Here is a 22,216-nt window from a genome sequence, read left to right on the forward strand (position 1 = left end):
CTGTCTCTTTCCAGAATACGTATTCACGAAACAAGCATGTTCACGGAAGATAATTTTAAAGGTTATCCAATTAAAAAAACTTTCCCAATTAAGATTTTGTCGGAGATGTTTTGTGATTTGTAGAAGCTTGTAGAATATTAATTAACGTGCTATAATAATGTTTTAATGCAATGTAAATTGATAATAAGACGAGTATAAGATGCGAATGACACGAAATCAATTAAAAAATATACAAACGATAAAGAGGCATCAACATCGCATTTTTACCAATCGAACCTCTCTATAACTGCGATATTTAACAAAACAGGACAAAAACCAGACAAGTTTCAAGAACACAGTTGGGACACCGGGCAAGAGCCGCCAAACCCTACAAATTCAATAGGCACACCCAAAGTGACTACATGAAAGAGCAAACACCATACTTCCAGGAACAAATAAGAATTATCGAGCAAAAAGAAAACTACTCACATTTCCGTGAGATTCTTCAGTCCTTTGAAAGCCGCTTCATCAACCGAACTAATGTCATTGTTTTGTAGGTCACTGGAAAAAAAAAAATTATGATTATATCGATTTATTTTACTCACATGAAAAATATCGAAGAAAATCAATAGTTATGTAATTGCAATCCTTTTCTATATGACAAAATTCGATAATGCACGATAATTTTAAATTTCCGAGTCGAAATAATCTGCAACACAAGTGGAAAAAAATCCGGCCCATTCGAGAAATTCATGCACCTCGCAAAGCAATTGAATAAAAAAAAAATGGACAACCTTTACAGTAGACGCTCGTTTTACGAACTCGATCCCCGTTCGTAAAATCAAAATTTCGTAAATTGGAAAGACGTTCAATTCAAAGAATGGCATACAGGCGTCCCTCGCTTTACGCGATTAATTGGTTCCGCAAAATAGTCGCGTACGACGAAATCGAGTAATATGGGAAAGATAGGTACAAAAGGGGGAGGTTGGTTTTCATTTCAGAAGGATTTAAAAAATTTAACTCAACAGCAAAGAACTTTTTTTTAATGAATTAAGTATTCAAACTTATATGAATAAATCCTGGGCATTTAGGCAATATGAATGAATTCAATTAATACTTTTTTTTTCACTACTTCCGATTGATTCTAGTGAGTGTGGATATTTTCTTTCCTGAAGAGCTCGGTATGATAGGCTGATAACACCTTTTAATAAAACAGTCCAGATTCAGCTGACAAGCAGCATTTTTCGTCTCCTTACAAAAACTTTAGTAGCAAAGATAGAGAATTCCGCATATTTCTCGAAAAAATTAAAATTCTAGCTTCAATGGAACCTCTTTTTCCGATTAAATTTCTCACGGCATTGTCAATGTGTTACCAAACGTTGTTCATCAGTGAGATTTGGTAAGTTATATCTGAGAATTTGTCTCAGCTGCATCATCAAATCCACCGTACTTTGTCGTCAAAATATTTCACTATCTTCAATATTTGCAAGTCCATTTCCAGGATTAAACCCAAACTCCAAGACAAATTTTGCGGGTTGGAATTCCTAAAATCAACTTTTAAAAATCGCGTTATAGCGAAATCGTGTAAAGCGAGGGATGGCCTGTATTGTTCGAACTAGAGAACTAGTTCGTAAAATCGAGCGTCAACTGTACGGCATTTTGTATTCTGAAACAAAATACAAATCCCGTTCATAATATTTTTCAAAAAACCGTCATGAAAAACATTGTAAGCAGGAAAACGATTTAAACGGGAAATCTTGATGAGAATAACTTAGACACCACACGCGAAAATATTTCGTACCAAGCGTGATCGACTGTGACGTTTTTGTTTGACGATTTTTGTATGCGAAATAAACGTGAGCAAACGGAAAAGATTAACGTTCATAAAGCCCTTCACACGGATTGAAAAAAATGCCTAATGTATTACATTGTTTCTCTTTAATACAGTCAAATTTCATTATTGAGTCACTCTTACGAGAACAAAAATATGGCCTAGTAAGCGGAGTGACTCGTTAAACATAGTAAACTATGACTGCGCTGATTCCTGTCAACCTATTGATCAACCTATTGATGCATACAGTGTCATCAGGTTTTTTTCATGCAGAAAAAAACCTGATTTCAGTCATGAAAATAGATTACTCGAGTTTTTCCTAATCAATTAATGCTTATTTGCTACATAATTACACATTTGAATAACACAAAACATTACTTTTTTCGATCTTTAAAATTGGCAAATTTTTCCGCATGTTTATGGAAGACAAAGTATTATCTTTTATGGCCGTTTAATTCTTTTAGAACTTCATAAATGAAAATAAAATATTCTTTATTTTATGAGTTCCAAAAAAAAATTATTTTTCACTAAAAAAATGCCGAGTTCTGTTTGTGTAGAATTGGTAATGGAAAGAAACGATCCTTTTCTCCAAAGATAGGGAATTGGAAGTTTGTCTGTTTTCGTCTCCCGCTACAAATTTTCTTATTAATTCGATTTTTCGTATTCCTCCACTATAACGCTGCTTTGTCTTTAAAGGTGAACAAACTTTTTTTTTAATTTGGAGAATATTCTGACAGTAGGGTGAACACAGGGTTACAGATGCTCGACAATCGTCTAACTAAGTTTTGTTCAAGCCCACAAAAATATTTAACGGCTTAAAAACTGAACTGTTTTTTTTCTCTCTTAATAAAAAAAAACCATGGGAATTTCTATTATGGACACTTTTTCAGCGAAAAATGATCAAAAGCCGCAACTCGCCAGGAAAAAAAAATTCCCGCTGAAACATTCCTAAATAAGAAATAGCCTATTATTGGAAGAATCTGTCAACAAGCATGCAGTGAAAAGAGGGGGGGGGGAATGGAGGATTCTGCTTGAAATGCTAGGTAGATCTTTGACGTGGTAAGAGGGAACTTTAAACTTATCGTGCATATTGTAGGAAGGGTTTCTGATTTGAATGGTAATTTTCGAAAGAGTGCGTTCACAAAAGTGACTCCTTAAACGGAGTTCTGTGACGCATTATCGGGAGTTTAACATTAGAACCCCAAAGAGGAAAATTGGGTTTTCCTAAAGTTACCCGGTAAGCGGAGTGCACCCGGGTGGCGCACTAACAAGGTTTGACTGTATTTGATTCTTGAAGAAGTAATTTAGATCCTCAACAGTCCGTAAAAGTACTGGGTGAAATATGGCCCTACACAATATAGACCTGCTCCACGTTACCACAATCCAAATAATTTCACAAAAATATTATGAAATCCAAGTTTTACCATCAACCATCAGCAAGGGCAACTCGTCCAAGATATTTTACACATGCTTAGCGGTAAGAAAAGATATATTAGCTATCACTTTTAACCCCCCCCCCCCCTTGTCAACAGTCCATCAGACATGCAAAAAAATAAAATATAAAAAGGGGAAAATCGGGGCCGTATAAATTAAAAAGAAAATCCAACACAATGCATAAAGAAAAGCGAAAAAGATTTACAGTAAATGATTCAAGAAAACAATCCATCAAATATTAGACAAGAATCGTAAGCGGCCACAAACTACTATCCCGAAATGAAAAGTGAGCAACATAGCAAGCTTTACAACATTAAAAAAAAAAGAAAAAACATTCCTTGACTGTCAGCGAAATAAAACATGTGCCCGGTTTTACCGAACGAGAATGTAATGCATTATGCTGAAAGATACAGAAAGGAATCCAGTCTACACTACACATAAAACGCCGAGTATCTGATGAAAGCTAAACGAGCGTAAAGGCCGAAACACACTACACTGATGTGACGTGATTTCACGTGTAGTGTGTTTCGGCCTTAAAAAATGTGGGTATGATCCAATTCTATGTGCGCCATGACACCACAACAGGGCACAGACAAGCAGAAGTCAAATGGTATAATTCTTTCCGCTTAGATTACGAAATCCATACCAATTTGCTGATATAAGAAATTACGTACTAAATTTCAACACAACTGGTTGATTTTTCTAAGGTTGGATTATGTTGAGGATCCAATGTCCATCCTCATGGGAGCACAGCTGCAGCTGGTCACGGAATTCGTTCTTCAACAACTAGAAAAGAATCCGTATAGTGTGCTGTGTGTGTATCACCACTCCTTCCCTCACTTCGCTTTTAAAAGCAATAAATACTAGGGTTGGCCCCAGTCCCAATATGAAAGAAAAATGTGTTTTCACTGGAGAGGGGACAGGGATAATGACCAACCCGTCACCAAGTGCTCCTCCCTCAACAAAGAAACTGTAGGCAAAAAAGGCTACCGCTACCCATTTTACACCATTCTGAGAATGACTTTTTATTTCTTTGGGGTCCTACAGAAACAACCCCTGTTGGGACCCAAAAAAATGACTAAACAAACAAAAACTTGCATTGGTCAGGCACAACCAGAAAGTTACTACAATGGGTGCATGCATTGAAGCTTTCGGTATATTTCAATGTATTGATTGAAAACAGAGATACATAACATGTTTTCGTTTTTTTTTTTCAAATTACTATTTCTGCAGAATAAATTTTCTTTGATCCACAAATTAAAAAAATATGCATACAGTATATACACTGAAACCTCGATATAACGATACCCTGAGGACCAAGAAAAAATATCGTTGTAGAGGGATTTATCGTTATATCGAGTATTGTTGTAATGAGGTTTCACTGTATAATAAATAGGTAAAAATCTAAAAATAAAATTCGTCAATTTACATCAGGACTTGACAAATCCCAGGAGCCGAGTTGCCATGGAGACCAAACAAAACAGAGTTGATGCATAAAACATTTTATGTGTGATTAAATTGAAACCTGGGGGGGGGGGGGCAACCCAAAATTTTCGAAATTTATGTCAGTGTGTCTACTAACGGGGGGAAACGATCACCAAAACCTTAAAAAGTCGGGATTGATTTGGGACCGTGTTTTTCCGCGGGAAAAATGCTTGGCTCCAAAAAATTCTATCTGGGGCCTAAATGTTTTGTCGATTTGTCAAGTCTTGCTCTACATCAGCTTCAATAAAGCATTTGGAAGACCTTTTCTAAACTTCATTAGCTATTATTAAATTCATTAATTTGATAAAATTGTTTGGGGATACACAAAAAAATATCTCGAATGGGTACAATGCCACAAAACAGACAATAGCTTACAAAGCGTTTCTAAAAGTATATGGCGTAGATCCCAGGGGCATCTAGACCCAGCCCAGTATATTGATGCTGTGGCTACCTAAGTGGTTAGAAACATGCAAGGTTTACCCGATTCACACTGTTATTTTCACGAATGCGCCACAAGTATATATGATCACAGGGCGAGAGAGCTGTGGTTGTCAAGGATTCGCAAGAACCATTGGCCCCCAAAGCAGAATATGCCAAAATCTGCGACGTAATCTGCGACGTCTGAGATTTGATCGTCACTGATTCTTCTGCGACTTACGTCGCAGAAGAATCAGTGCTACTGCAGAACAATCTAGGAGAATTTTTAGAAAAGTAGTGAAGAAACACTATTATGGGAATTTTTACTGCAGAACATTTCCAGTCAGCGGAGGGAACAATGCAGAACATTTTCCTTTGGGGCCGCTGGCTTACGATGAAAAGAGATGATACACTAGCGAGCGCTAAGACATCGTTTTCAACTTCAAGCTTCGATATTTGAAATTTCGTATGAGCTGCACCTATCCGACCCATCACGTTCAATGGTGGGTTAGAACTAAGATTTTTGAACATGAACGCACAGCACGGGAAACTAGAGTGGGAAGATACCCATTTGTCATAACCGCTGCGAGAAATGAGCTTTCCAGGCTTTGAACTGAAAAAGAGTATATCTCAAGAAAAATCACGACAAAATGGGGCAGTGTAGCTAAACATGATAATCAGCGAAAGATAAAGTAGGTGACAAGATTCCAAAGAAAAGAGAGAAGTTTCATTCACAAAAAAAACACAACACGCCACAATATGGATATCTCATGCAGACCAAACAAAATAGCAATCTGAATAGCAGATCTTTCATGAGCCTAGAATATGTTTTTGTACTTGAACCAATTTGTCGCTTCGCTCTTTGATCCATGCCAGATCAGACATAAAAAAAATTTACAAACATATATATCTCCATGTACACGTACTAAACAGGTGGAAAGCTTCGTCCCGCGTGCAGCTGCTACTACGTCTAGCCAAATCAAGTTTGGCGTCAATCCAAACTTGGTGGAGATTGGAGCAACTGCGCCTCTGCTTTTACGCACGCACGTAAAAAAATAAGGCACTGTCTCGGCCTCTTTTCAGGGGAGATATCCCATTTTCAATAACATAAACTATCATCATCCATCCATGCATACACAGGAGAGCAACATAACAGAAAAGATATTATGAAGTCCCAAGATAGTAAAACAGAAAAATAAAAAACCTAGCAAATGTGATTGTTCCATCAAACCCGCTGACCACTATACAACCACACAACAGCAACTATTATATAGTGCACTTAATAATTAATATTTCATCAGCGCATACTGTTGAAAGTTGGAATGAATTCAAAAGTCACTTTCTGATATTCAATCTTCAAATTTATATACGTTATTTTGGAGGGGATTAAAAAAATATATGAAGTCTGTTAAAAAAAATAAATCTGGCAAACTTTTTTCGAGTGTTTTACAAAACAAAACCAATCAACTTCTGAAAGCGAAACTTGGCAAGCGCAACTGAACTAAAATCGATCTGTACATCGCTGAATTGGAAAATTTTCGACCACCGAGAGTGGAAAAAATCTGGTAAAGGGCCATTTCTGAAGAAATAGGTTCTTGCAAAAGTGAGAGAAAGTTAGGTAAATCTTGTTTTTCCATTTAACCCTTTAAGCAGTTTTTAAAATTTTCCTTATGCGTATTATAACTGCCACATTGGAAATAAAAGCGTGTTAAGAACCCGAAATATTTCGGGGTGACCGAAATAAAGCAGATCAAGTTTGACGAGATATCTCGGGATTGTCGCTGTAAAGGTTAATATTTTCAATTTTTAAAAAAGGCGATCTTGAAATTTTCAAATTTGGTTTGAAGGTCAATCACGAATTCGTGTTACCCGAATTCGAATTACGCCCCCCCGAAGGAGGTAATATAACCCACTTTATGAAACACTTCTATATGAATCCTGTTGTTACGCACAGACTAAATCAATGGTATGTGAATAACGTCACCTTCTTTGATACTTTATATGTTACTTCTCGACGTTCATGAAAATTTCCAAAGCCAAGTCATATAAAAACTGTCACAGAGCAAGCATACTTTCCACACACAGGTCTACTATAAAATTCAACTTATTTTAACCACTATTGATAACACTAGTTATAGAGACTAAACTCCTTTATCAATCAGTACTTAATCTTTTTGCAAGCTATGTTCATAAACATAAAAACAGTACTATACCAAAGTAATGATATGTTCTATAAGCGTTAACACCCTTTTCGAATAGAAAAATGGAATAAGAGCTGATGTTAAGGCCATAAAACCCTACCCAATCCTATCTACGAGGTCACCGAAATTGCAAGAGTAGATAATAAAGATTTGAGAAAGGGAAACTTTATTTATTATTAATTTTTTATCGGCACAGGGAGCTAATTGAAAACCTGAATGGATGGTAATTAGTGCATCAAATGATGGAAAGTGTTTGTTACATGATCCCAACGAATACTCCACGACCAAAAAACGGCCCATTGAAAATTTAAACCTCCAACATACACAGGTATGCAACGACGAGCTTTCAAAGAGATATGGGTGTGAAAGCGCAATCCAAATGAATTTCTAAAAATGGGGAGGGAGAGAAATTAGGCTCATCATTTTTCCGAAAAATGAATGGATATAGGATATACTGCATGGGACGAAGAAATGTGTGGATATCAATCACCAAAAACCTGAAGAAAAGACAAAATAATGGAGTAGAAGATATCAAAAAGATAAAACTTCAATGCAGAGGGTATCATTATCCCCATAGATATCAAGGAGAGCAACAATAAACAATTTTTATCCCAAAAAAAAATTGGTGTTTACAAGCGGAAAAAACTGGGAGACACGCAAAGGGGGAGGAAAAAATCTTAGGGTAAAGTTATATACGGGGTGATTATAAAAAAACTATCCCGACATATGGGCCCCTAACTATCATACCATTCACAGAAACTGAATGAAATTTTGGCATAAGGTATTTTGAGGTATGCGCTCAAGAATGATATGGAAAACAACAGTGTCACTCTAACAGTTACGGTTACAGTGAGAAAATTTGGAAAATATCAAATGGCAACACCAAGTTTTTGTATTGGAATGCGATCTCCATACTGAAAAACACTAAATAGCGTTGGAATGGCACCTGTAGCACGAAAATCCCCGGAGCTAGGCAAGGAAAAAGTAAAAAGAACTTTGCCGTGCACCAGAGCATTAATGTTCGTTTGATTCGTCACACCGTTTCTTCGGCTGAGATCCCAGCCTGATTAGTCCTCCACAAGGTCATGTGGAAAATTTGTGAAACACAATAAAATGCTTTATTTTATGCTGCTTCTCTGTCCTTATTGGTTGTCCTCACTTTTAGCCTATCTACCGCCGGTGATTTTCATACTACAGTTGCCGTTCGAACGCTATTTAGGGTTTTTCACAATGGAGATCACATTCCAATACAAAAAAACTTGGTGTTGCCATTTGATATTTTAGAAATTTGCTCACTGTAACAGTAACTGTTAGAGTGGCACTGTTGTTTTCCATATCTTTCTTGAGCGCATACATCAAAATACCTTATGCCAAAATTTCATTCAGTTTCTGTGAATGGTATGATAGTTAGGGGCCCATATGTCGGGATAGTTTTTTTATAATCACCCTGTATTTATTGAAAAGCAAAAGTTGTAACATCCAAACAAATGAAAGAAGACAGATTAATATAAACCTCAACTCATCACTCAAGAATTCGATTAGCAAATCCAAATTGAGAAGAAATAAAAGATTTTTTTTCGTGAAGATACCCCAATATTTATAAGCAGCAATAAATTTAAATTGCACATAATTAAACCCGAAGTTGACAAATCCGAGGCGCCAGGTCACCATTGCGATTAAAAAATTGGCGCCTATGATTTTCTGTGTGATTAACTAGCTCGGCAAAAGAAATAAGTTTGGCTCCTAAAATATTTGATTGACACCTAGATTTTTTTCGATTTGTCAAGCCCTGAATTAAACCCTAACTTTGCCATAAGTGGGCATGGTTGAAATAAATGCACAGAATTTTTAATAAGGTAAACATTTTTTTTTTAACCTTTTCGAGATATGACAGCGAATTTCAAGTTCACGTATATTTCTATTTATATTTTTAGCAATTTAGGTCGGCTTTAGATCGGGGCTGGACAAATCGCAAAAAAAATCTAGGTGCTAAAAAATTTTTTACTCGAAGAAAAACGTCCATAATAATGCTTTTCTTTTGACTTTTTCGGGGTATACTGACCCTTCATCATATTGGCAGATATGCTGCTATAAATCCCAAATATTTTGTGCCGCTCTCAGCCTACAATTTAGTAACTACACAAAGAAAATTTTATAGGCACCAATACCAATTTTTTAGTCGCCGTGGGGACGTGGCACCTGGATTTGTCCAGCCTTCTTTAGATAACATATATAGTTAATTAAGTAATGCAGATTGTGGTGTCATTTTGCTCAGCACACTGTTTTCTTTAACCACTTCACGTACAAGCTTTTGGCAGCAAATTTTGATTATCTCTATTTAACAAATTGGTGGTATCCTAACCTAACCGCGCGTTAGAAAAAAGGGAAAGAAAAAACATAAAAGGAAAAAGTATAACAAATAATAGAGTAGGGCTGGACAAATATCAAGCGCCACGGTGACAAAAATTTTTATTGGCACCAGAAATTTTCTTTGTATAGTTACTAAATTGCAGGCTGAGAGCAGCACAAAATGTTTGGAATTTATAGCAGTATATCTCAGGGTTGTCTCAAATTTGCTCCCCGGGTAGATACCCATTCTCCCCCCCCCCCCCCCCCCGCTGGGTTTTTCGGGGAATATTGTTTGTTTTCGAAGAAAATGTGTTGCTTTCAGGTTAAAATTTTATTTTAAGGTTAGTTTATGTATTCCAAAAATTGCTGCATAGTGCAGTGTTTGGAATATGTATATTTTGAAATATTTTTAAATGATTTTTTTAGGAAAAAAAATGTGATAAATAATTTCTTGGAATCACAAACAAACACACTTTTTTTATAATTCTTCTGACCCCCTTTTTATGTAAGCATTTAGGTACGCGATTCACATATTAAAATATGTTACAAGAAATCACAAACAGAAAATTGTAACCATGGACCTTAGTTTAACAAATATAACTGATATATGTGATAAGCATACCCACAGAAATTGCTTATTTATAATGCACAATAATTTTTCACACACACACAAATCCTTGTATAAATAAATTGAAGTGTCTGTGAAGAAGTAAACCAATGTATGTAAACTGAATTTTCATTCAAAAAATATTTACATGTTTGCATTACTTTTTTTATAAGTTTTATACAGGCACATCAGACTTTCATAACTGAAATATCAAGAGAGAAAAATAACATTATCTCATAACAAAAAGAAAATAACATTGTGGGATTCTTGAATTGAACATTGGTAAGGAACATCAAGTGAAACAGAACAAAAAATATAGTTTTTCTTACGAAAATAACACCTAACCAGAAAATAAGCCTAGCTTGATTTTTCAAGATGCTCATAATATAAGCCAGACCTGAAAATTGCTTGTTAAAATCGTCAGCCAGATGAAGGCATTCTGTAGGTCTGTTGCTATACATGACAGGTTTTCTTGTATAAAGTGATATTAATATACAGTAATGTTATTGACATCTGTGTTTAATGGTAATTCAAGTTATTCTGTAGTTTTAAGTTCCCAAAAATGGCTAATTTGGACAAGTGGAAAACACCTCCAGAGTAATGAATCCTCAGAATGACTTATCTGATCCTCTTAACCATCATTCTTTTAATTATTACTACTCCTTTAAAAATATTTCAGAATTTAATTTAATGAAGCAGGAATATTCTTTAACAGTGAGGAATTGGAGAAAAAGAGAAGCATGAGAGACTTTAGTTCCTGAAAGTTTGGGTTTGATTTAAAAAAAAAAACTTTATGGTTCTAGTTACATAGCTAAAGGTTTTATTTTTGACGTATCAGGACACTAATGGATACATTTTTTGCAGGGTTTGAAAAATTTGGAGAAAAAAATTTAGGCAACATTATGATTTCTCAGAATTTTCATTATCCAAATTTATTTATTTTACAACAAACAAATTACACAGAAATGGGTGTGTTTGTGTGTGTGTGAACAATTATTCCCTCATAGTATGGTAAATTTTATTGATCAAATACATAGTTTAACATGCACCAAAAATGTATATTTAGATACAATGTAAGAGAGATGTACACATAAAGAATGTCATTAGGGTGGATCGAATTTTTTTTTTAATTTTCAAACCACTATAGTGTGTAAAAGTACCTCCTTTAATAAAAAGAAAAATGACATAAAAAAATTTAATTATTGATAATTTAACAAAATTGAACATTTTGCTTCAGTTTTTTAATATTACTTAAAATTTAACGATCGACGTGCAAAAGTTTGTTATGCTTATTTTATGGTTCAATAAAGTAAAATAAATTAAAACATCATTAATATTTCAATGTTTATCGGTCAGGTAATGTGTTCGAAAAACTGGAATTGACCAAATTTTTGCAAGTTTCATTGTGTAGCTCTTTGCATGCTTTGTCAGAACAAAATGTTCCAGAATTTACCACGTTGAGGTAGCTGCACATTGAGTTTCAACCACACCCTATCCAATCAATCATCCAAAGTAGGAGAGAGTGTAATTGACATAATATTTGAAATTTTTTTATGTTGTTTTTCTTATTAAAGGAGGCAACTTTTCCGCACTATAGCAATTTGAAAATAAAAACTTCATTTTTTCAACCCATCCTAATGTACATACATGTTTGTTACATACACTCATTGCCATAAAAATTTGCGCACCCAGAAGAAGTCGTCAAAATGAAACGAAATTTTACACATGTAAGTACTACGTTGATATAAGTAAGTGATTAGAAAATCCAAGAAAAAGGATCATTTATTGCAGAAAAAAGTACAGATGAACAGAAGTTTTAGTACTCTGTTGGACCCCCTCTAGCGCGAATGCACGATGCAATATGAGCGGGCATTGAGGCATACAAGTTTCGTATGATGTCCTGAGACATCTGGTTCCATAGTTGCTGTAAATGCGCCTCTAGTTCGACCAACCTCGTAGGGTGTCCAACTTGCCGTCCCAAATGATCCCAGATATGCTCGATTGGTGACAAATCTGGGGATAGAGCAGGCCAGGGAAGGGTGGTAATGTGTGTGGCCTAGCATTGTCTTGTTGAAAAATGGCTGCTGGGAGCCCTGCCATGAGTGGCAACACATGTGGCTGAAGGATGTTATGGACGTACCGCTGGGCTGTCATTGTGCCATGGACCAATATTAAGGGTGACTGTGTATCGTAAGCAATGGCACCCCATACCATGACACCAGCTGTGGGAGTGGTGTGTCGCTGTAAAGCGAAGGTAGGATTGAAGCGTTCACCACGGGGCCTCCACACACGAACACGATTGTCATCACTGCTCAAGTTGGATCTCGATTCGTCGCTGAAGACGACCTGGTTCCATTCCGTTGCAGTCCAATCCCGTCGTGCTCGACACCACTCCAAACGGAGGCGTTGGTGGGTGGGTGTCATTGGCAGCACACATAATGGGCGCAGCGATACCAGATGTCCTTCAGCCAGATGCCTTGTGATGGTTCGGGAAGACACAGGGGCCCGTAGTGAAGCTGCTGCCTGTGTCTGGATAGCGACCAATGAGGCAGTTGGCTCTACGCATGCATTTCGGATGATGTGACGGTTTTCTCGACGACTGGTCTGTCGAGGGCGTCCTGAACCTGGTCGCTGTGTAAATGACGTCTCTTCTATCCACTGGTCCCAACACCTCCTCACAGTAAAATCAGAACGACCTAGTTGACGAGCTACTCGCCGAGCTGAGCACCCAGCTTCCATCATCCCGATGATTCTTCCCCTATCGAACTCTGACAACTGCTCATATGGTCTTCGACGCCGGTGTAACGACATGTCTACCTCAGCATTTCCTTTGCAAACGATTAAATAGCTCCAGCAAGCTCTGCTTACCTGTTTTATACTCCAAGGAGAACGAAGTTCAACGCCATCTAGTGGCATTACGCAATGCGCAATCACGCTGCATTTCTAATCATTTGCATATCTGCCTGACATGTACGTTCAGGCCAACTTTCGTTTCGATCCCACAATTATTTCTTGGTGCGCAAATTTTTAAGGCAATGAGTGTATTTTGAAGTTGTGGAAAAAGGAAATTCAATTTTCCTCCCATTTTGCCCCAAAATCCCGCCCGTTCTCTAAGTGAACATTTATTCCCTAATTGTATGGTCAATTTCATTAATCAAATACATAGTTTACCATGCACTAAAAATATATATTTAGGCATAATGTAAGATGTACACATAAAGAATGCATATACATGTTTAAATTAGATATTTTGTGGTTGTGAGAAAAAGGAAATTAAATTTTCCCCATTTTGCCCAAAAAACCCGCCCGGGATGGGTTTTTTACAACCCTGGTATATCTGCCAACGTGAAAGAGGGTCACTATGCCCTGAAGAAGAAATAAGTATTAATTTGGACCTTTTCCCAAGGGAATTTTTTTTTTTTGGTGAACTTTTTTCTGGTGAATAGATTTTTTACGATTTGTCCAGCCCTGTAATAATAGATTTCTCTTTCACCCTATGTATTCTCTTTCTCTCTTACATGTATCGTAGAAAGATACATGCATTATAATGTGAGGAAGAAAATCATTAATAGGAGTATAGAAAGAAAGGGGGGAAACTTCAGTTGATAGGGTTACTATAAAGCTTCCCAATGGTGACAAGATAGGAAAAAAAATAGAACTTGTCTGAATTTATTCTACTGGCATCTGAACAAAACATTTTGTCCGTGATCATAAAAGGGTTAAGTAATTGTACCGCAGTCTTCTGAAAACGTTTCTGTATTCACAATTATTATAATAGTAGATAATTATTCATTTTCGGGAACATCATCGAAGCCATTCAAGAAGTCACACACAACAAGGCTCAAAAAATCAAGAAAAAAGAAATTCGGGCGTCAGCCAAATTTCACAGAAGCCAAGTATTTTTTCCACAAGAAAAATAGTCTATTAAATATGCATACTGTATATATTTTTTAAACGTTTTCAGGACTTGGTGACCCCTTTCCATACTGAAAAACATGCCAATATAAATTCTAAAATTTTAATAATTGCAGATATTTGACCAACCAATAAAAAACTGCCCAGATACTCACTATTCCTTGCCATCAATAACAGCAACTGTAATAAAATGTCACAAGCTGATGCACAGGTCAGGTGGCAGCACCAATAGTGTTATTGTGTACCAATTTATTTTTAATATGCCTTCATGTGTAAATCTTAATCAAAACCACTGTCTGAAACAATTTAATAATACCTGACAAATGTACTTTATGAATGCATGTCTGAAAGCTTTTTTGCTTTTTTTTTCTACTCATGCTAATTTTTGTCCCACTACAGTCATTTTCTGCACACGAGGGCTAATTAGACCAGGACCTATAATTTATTTATTACCGATTCTGAACAGCAGTCTTTTTTATACTCACCAAGAGGTTGGTGCACTAACCCCTCTGTGTGGGACACGCTGCTGTAACCATCTTTTTATGTGGTCATGTCACCCTTTCTGACAAGGATGAACTGGGTATTGAACTAATGACACCTCTACATATCCTTTGGTACTTTAAACGAGTATTTTATCGAGTGGGCTATCATGTCGGTTTTTTTTTTCCTACAGCTAGTAATATTCATATTGCCTATCACCAAAAACCAACACTCCTAAATATTGTACTTGGGAAAAAATAACAGTTGGTTGTGATGATATATGGAAAGTTATCTTTTCCTCAGGTATGCATGCATTCATAAATAAGACAAGGGTTTGTAATTTGTTGTCAGTTGGCAACCAGTTTCATCTTTCACAAAAGTAACATTGTTTACATCACTTAATGCAAAATTTAATGCCCCAATTTTGAAATGCAAGCAATTGTTAACTGAAAAGGGTCCATTAAAGAACATGAAAAACAAACCATTGAACAAGGAAGCCTTAATCCTTGCCTTGATAATTATCTAGTCCCTGCTCTAGTAATCCCTCCTCTGAAAAAAAAAATGATGCATGGACCACTTAGACCAGACATCTTCAACCCAGTGCTCTCTGAAGTACCTAGAGTGTTTGATGCTTGCTCGTGTCTGATTTTGTGCACGTGAGCACTTTATAAACATTCCAATTAAACACCTTATACAAAATGCTTTCAGAGATTGAAATCATCCTGATTTCATGCATTAGCATGTCAAACTTGCCGTAAGGGTGCTCTTCTTTTGATGATTGGTACAGGCAGTGCTCGTGACTAGAAAAAGGTTGAAGATGTCTGACTTGGACAATGCCTGGTGAAGTACCAATAACATCAAATAACTGAATAAAACCCTTTACTGCTGCCAGTCAGCAGGGGTGGGAAAAGCTTGCAAAGAAGCCCATTAATGAGAATTTAACATATGGAATGTAGCACATATAACAAATCTAAAGCAAATATGCAGTTGATCCCGCTTATAACGTCCCCATTTAGAACATTTTTCCACTGAGTACAACTGATTTTCATGGTCCCAACTTTAAGTAATTCTTATTAAGATTTCTTGCTTAAGATTTCCCTGCTCACGTTTGTTATGACAGTTTTTTGAAAAATGTTATAAGCAGGATCCACTGTAATTAAAAGTTGGAGGTAAACTTTTATATATTTACTAATAAATCAATCTATAAATTCCCTTTTGATTGATTTTTCATTTCTTAAAAAAATCTTAGCTCTTTCAATAATATCTTCTGATTTAAATTTAAGAAGCAAATGAGATTTTCCCTCTCTCTCAGTACACACACTCTCTCAGACACTCATCTTCCAATTTTCTCCATTCATACAAGCAAGGATTTCATACCAATCCTTGCAAAGCGATTTCCTGGTAGAATGATTTTATTTTCCCTCCCTGTTGGTCCACCACACTGATCTGTCGCCATTTAACTGCCACATATTTTCACACCTGAATATGGGAGCTATGTCAGATTTGTGTTGGTGAAACTCAAGTGTGTTTGTGTGCCCAGCATGTGGTGCCATCTATTTTGGGCTGCAACTAGATACTTTCTCAAATGGGGCAAGCATACATTTTGGCACCCCATGTAATGTATAAGAAGCAATTATAAAGGGTGAATTCGGCATCCCCTCTAGTCTAGAGCTTGGGTGGGGGACTAAACCCACCTACTCTCCCCACCCTAGTTGCGGCCCCGAATCTGTGTATATGGGTACACATGAACTGACATCATCATCATGCCCCCCAGCAATCATCATCGTACCCCTCCCCAAGACTTTCAAGTATATCTCCGCCTATGTATACAATACACTGCCCATAAAAAAGATTGTGCTTGTCTTCTTCTAAATATGGAAAGGTTTTCAATACCATCCAGAAGATCAAGGTCCTCAATAACATCTCATATATCGAAGCACGCCGTCGTATAACCTCTAACCAAACTCCAATAGGTAATAGATCATATTCTAATATGGTAACAAATCCATCATCAGCTAATATGACTAACAATGTCACCAAAGCATCCGTAACAACTCAGACTGAACCAATAGCTGATACATCAACCCAAACATCATCATCTAACCAACCGTGTAATAGTTGTGGCTGTTGTTGCTCTGCTGGATTACGGAGGGAGTCCACTACCTCCGAAGAAGAGGCAGGAAAAGCAACAGTGCACACATTCAAAAAACCTACTGTTACTAAACCCAAGATTAATTCTGGAAATAAATCTAAAAAGACCGGATATTCAAGAAAAGCAATACAGAGAGCAATAAAATGTCCCACCCTCAAGAATGTGTCACTAATTGATGACAAGTCAATTGGTGACATGGATCTTGATAATCTATCAGAATCTGGTGGTACTCGCCGGAAACTAGACCGGAATAAATTTAAAGACCTCGAACCGTCTACTTCTACCTAATTTATGGCCAACATAATCCAATGGAACATTCGTGGTCTTAGATCCAATTATGAAGATCTCAAGGATTTGATCAATCGTTATCATCCTGTTTGCGTGGCACTCCAGGAAACTTTTACGAAGCCCTCGGAGACATGGAACATCAGGCGACATTCCCTGTTCCGTATTGATTACGATGACGGGAGTAGAGCCTGCCGCGGTGTTGCTCTGCTGGTTCCACATTACGTGTCGTCGCGCGTTCTAACGCTGCGCACGAACCTGCAAGCCATCGCGGTGGAAATCTCTACAGGCCTAAGAATTACCATCTGTTCCATTTATTTGCCACCAAATGACACCATCTTACAGAGAGATCTAGAAGATCTGATTGATCAATTACCTCCACCATTTTTTCTTCTTGGAGACTTCAATGCACATAACCTGATATGGGGTTCTAACAGCAACACCCCACGTGGCGAAATGGTTGAACGGCTGTTAGAAGACATGGACCTCGCCATCATGAATGATGGCAGTTTCACTCATTTTCATGCCCCAAACAATAGTTTCACTGCAATAGATCTATCCTTATGTTCACCCTCACTCTTGCCCAACTGGTCCTGGTCGGTTGATCCGGACCTCCACGGGAGCAATCATTTTCCTCTAGTGGTTAAGTGCCTTGATCGAAGCCATAGCATACCTGAGGGTCCTCCTCGGTGGAAGCTTGTGGCTGCCCGATGGGCAGACTTCACGGTCAAGGCAGAAATCACGGAGGATATGGTTTCGCAACCCAACGTCGACCACTGTGTCGACCACTGTGTCGACCTTGTGACCAGTTGTATCATCTCTGCAGCAAATGAAACAATACCTAAAGTCTCCTCGAAACTTCCTAAATTTCCTAAACCTTGGTGGAACCACGAATGTAATCTCACGATTAAAGCACAAAAGAAAGCATGGAGTAGGTTCCGGCGGTATCCTACCCATGACAACAAGTTGGCGTTTTTAAAAGCAAAGGCGATAGCGAGAAGAACCAGGCGCCAGGCTCAACGCGAGTCCTGGCAAAAGTTTACCACGGGAATCAATTCATCTACTTCATCAAAAGTCATTTGGGACCGGATCCGAAAAATCAATGGTCATTATCAGTCTCATCCAATCACCATTTTAAACACCAATGGCACTATCATCAGCGATGTGAGGGATATTGCGGATATCATCGCCGCCCATTTCGCCACTGTCTCCAGTGATGCGAATTATCTCCCATCGTTTCATCCCATTAAATCATCGGCCGAACGTACATCGTACACCTTCCGGCCTTTTACACCGGAGGGGTACAACTCATTGTTCACCCTTCATGAACTGACGACGGCCTTGCGGCGAAGTCCTGACTCAGCTGTAGGGCCTGATGCTATTCATTATTCCATGATTCGGCATCTCTCACCAGAATCACTGTCACATTTACTTATTTTATTCAATTGGATCTGGGTCAGTCATTCATTTCCTGACACCTGGCGAGCAGCCATAGTTCTTGCATTCCCGAAGCCTGGCAAAAATCCTCAACAACCTAACAGTTACAGACCTATTGCTTTGACCAGTTGTCTATGTAAGCTCATGGAACGCATGGTCAACTATCGCCTTACGCACTACCTTGAGGTTAACAATATTTTATCGAAACATCAAAGCGGCTTTAGACGGTTCAGGTCCACAACATGCAATTTGTTATGCCTTGAGACATCAATAAGACAAGCATTTGTGAAGAGGGAGCATATGCTAGCCATATTTTTCGACATAGAAAAGGCCTACGACCGTACTTGGAGGCACGGAATTCTTTCCGACCTCTATAATAGCGGCTTGCGGGGCAACTTGCCCATTTTCATTAAGAACTTTCTCGCTCGCCGCATCTTTCAGGTACGGATCGGAAGCACGTTATCAGCTCCCCAAATTCAAGAACAAGGTGTACCTCAAGGTAGCATTTTAAGTGTTACACTTTTTATTTTAAGACTCAACGGGGTGTTGAACCAACTCCCGTTGTCTGTCACTGGCGCACTCTACGTGGATGATCTGTTGATATCTTACCAATCAGTGAATATGAGGTCAGCCGAGAGACAATTACAAACCGCTCTCAACAAGATTAGCAAGTGGGCTCATAATAACGGCTTTTCATTCTCCGCTGACAAGACTGTTGCTATGCACTTTTGTCGGCGTCGAGACCTACATGATGACCCACAATTGTTTCTCAATAACAATCTAATACCTATTGTAGAAAATACTAAATTCCTCGGCATCACATTTGACAAGAAACTCACTTTCAAACCTCAAATTGCGCAACTAAGAGCTCGTTGCATGAAGACGATGAACCTCTTGAAGGTCATCTCTTCTACATCGTGGGGAGCTGACCGTAAGTCGCTCCTCCACTTATACAAAGCTTTAATAAGATCGAAGCTCGACTACGGCTCCATTGTATACGGGTCGGCACCTCGGAGCTATCTGAGTGTGCTCGACCCAGTCCACCATCTCGCCCTGCGGATTTGTTCTGGAGCTTTCCGGACGTCTCCAATGGAGAGCCTGTATGTCGAATGCAACGAGCCATCACTGACATCAAGACGCCAACAACTTTCTTTGAAATATTATATCAAAATGAAGTCTTTACCAGGTCATCCACTTCATCGTGTCACTTTTAATCCCTCATTTAATAGACTATTTGCTGCTCGCCCTTCATGTGTTCCATCTTACGGTCTTCGTATGAGGGCACTTGTGGAAGAACTAGAATTAGACATCAGTCGTGTGGCCCCAGTTGCTTGGCAACTGGCACCATGGGAGCAGTCTCTGCCAGATGTCTCTCTTTCATTATCATTATACCCTAGAGCCACCACAGCAGATGTCATATATCGACAGATATTCTTTAGGCACAGGGGTAGGTACAACAGGTACTTCCCCATATATACCGACGGCTCCAAGAGCCCTGGCCATGTCGGTTGTGCCTACATCTGCTGTGAGGAGACATCTTTCAAACTTCCAGACACATTCACTATATATTCGGCAGAACTGTACGCAATCCTCCAGGCTCTATGTCATATACGACGCAAACGCCACCGACGATGCATTATCTATAGCGACTCTCTCAGCGCATTACAAGCACTGTGTTCCTGTACGTTTCACACTCATCCATTCATTCATTCCATTTTTCATGAACTGCATTACCTCATTCATCATGGTACCACAGTAAAATTTTACTGGGTACCAGGTCATGTAGGAATACCGGGCAACGAAAGAGCAGACACTGCAGCTCGAACAACAACTAACATTGACAATAACCTTTTGGTACCTGCCAGTGACCACTTCTCAATCCTCCGGGAAGTGATGCATCACCGCTGGCAGGACCATTGGAACAATCAAATTAATAACAAATTACATGCCATCAAGCCCACACTTGGCCATTGGCGTTCGAGCTGCAGAACTAACCGAAAGGAGGAAGTTCTGCTTGCCCGGTTGCGCATAGGACACAGTCGTATCACACAATCATATCTTTTATTACGAGAGAGTCAGCCACAGTGCCCACATTGTCAAAGTCCATTAACCATTGCTCATGCTTTTACTTGTTCACATCATCGTCATCATTTTACGACCGCTTTTGGTCAAAGTCATCTTTCACTTCATGACATTTTAAATGACCACAGCGATGCATCTCGCATTTTTAAATTCATCAAAGCCATTGGTTTTTATAACAAATTATAGATTTTTACAATTCATGTCATTTTTTTATGCTTTACGTTGCTTTTTATCATGCATGATTTTAGTATTTTGACATGACAAAAGGATGATTTTTCTTATTTTTATAATTTGTTTTGGCGCAGTTTGACCAAATTGGTCCTTGCGCCAGAAAATTTAAAATCCAATCCAATCCGTTTTCAATACCTTCTATTATAAGATCTATTATTTCTAAACTGTTGTCTGAGCAATGGTTTTTATAATTATGAAATTTTTAAGCATTCTTTAATTAAAAATACCATGCCGATTGCAAGTTTCTATTTAATACTCTCTGCTATAGTAAACGTCCCCACTATGTGTGCTGTGTTCCTTGCTCACAGCTATATATTCTCATCTCGCTTCTTTTCTCTCTCCTTCATCGCTTTGCTCGCCGCTCCCACTATGTTCTTAGCCTTAAGGAGAACAAGAAGACTTAAGAATGAAACCAGCTAGTCTATTCACTTTTTTGACCACTGCCGAACAATGTTCAGAAAACCTAAGCAGCTTACCAATAAAAGAATATCCAGATTGGTGATCCTAGTTCTGGAAAAATAATACCATTCAACTCTTGAATGAAACATGGGTTGTTCAAACCAAAACGAGTGAATATGCACTTGTTGACACTAAAAGTCATGCTTCATTCATTAGCCCATGCTGCAATCATATTCAAGTTCTTCTCTAGCATCTCCCTATCACTTGGATTCCAGACTACCCCATTAGCTTCTCATAACCTGCGAATTTGCTAACAATCCAATCGATATTCCTGATCAAGTTTATTGATGACAAGTAAAAAAAAGTATAGGACCAAGGACACTTCCTTGGGGAACTCCACTTTTCATACCTGTCCAATCAGAAAATTCCATGTTCACCATACCCCATTGTGACCTATCTCTCAACCACGATTCTATTCAATTCAACACATTGCCTCCAATGCCAGTCTCGTGTAGACGCTTTAAGAGTTTACTATGTTGGATCGATATATCCGATCCATCTATATATATATCCGATATATCCATCCATAATAATGGATGTTTCTAATTTGTTCTGCATCCATCAATATAAAAATGCCTATTAAAACAGAATAAATACACCATGCTTTACAATGCGATGTTATACGTAAAATGAGCATTTTGTGTCTGTCAGGGTCATAAGTAGAGCCCGGGTTATATGCAAATGCATTTGCATATTTTGGCCTTTTTTAGCATTAATGCATAAAACCAAAGGATTTTCAGAATAAGTGTATATTTTTGAAGCTTTATTTAAGCTCACTCACTTTTTTTTAATTTTTTATACATAAATATTCCTTATAATATTTTCATAACATGTCCAAGGGACTGATATTTGAGGACGAGCAGAAAATAAAT

General features: G+C 37.9%; 1 protein-coding gene across 1 annotated transcript in view; it reads right to left on the reverse strand.

Annotated features, from left to right (window-relative positions):
- Window positions 1–22,216, reverse strand: part of LOC149065612 (uncharacterized) — an 83,175-nt gene that overhangs the window by 53,068 nt on the left and 7,891 nt on the right. Inside the window, exon 2 of the mRNA XM_089253965.1 lies at window positions 469–540. Coding sequence (XP_089110091.1) covers window positions 469–540 — 72 coding nt within the window. The remainder of the gene's footprint in view (window positions 1–468; window positions 541–22,216) is intronic.

The sequence above is a fragment of the Pholcus phalangioides genome, unplaced genomic scaffold, assembly GCF_987345545.1.
Source record: "Pholcus phalangioides strain wild (caught in Gottingen) unplaced genomic scaffold, Ppha-v1.0 ptg000039l_1, whole genome shotgun sequence".
Taxonomy (NCBI): domain Eukaryota; kingdom Metazoa; phylum Arthropoda; class Arachnida; order Araneae; family Pholcidae; genus Pholcus; species Pholcus phalangioides.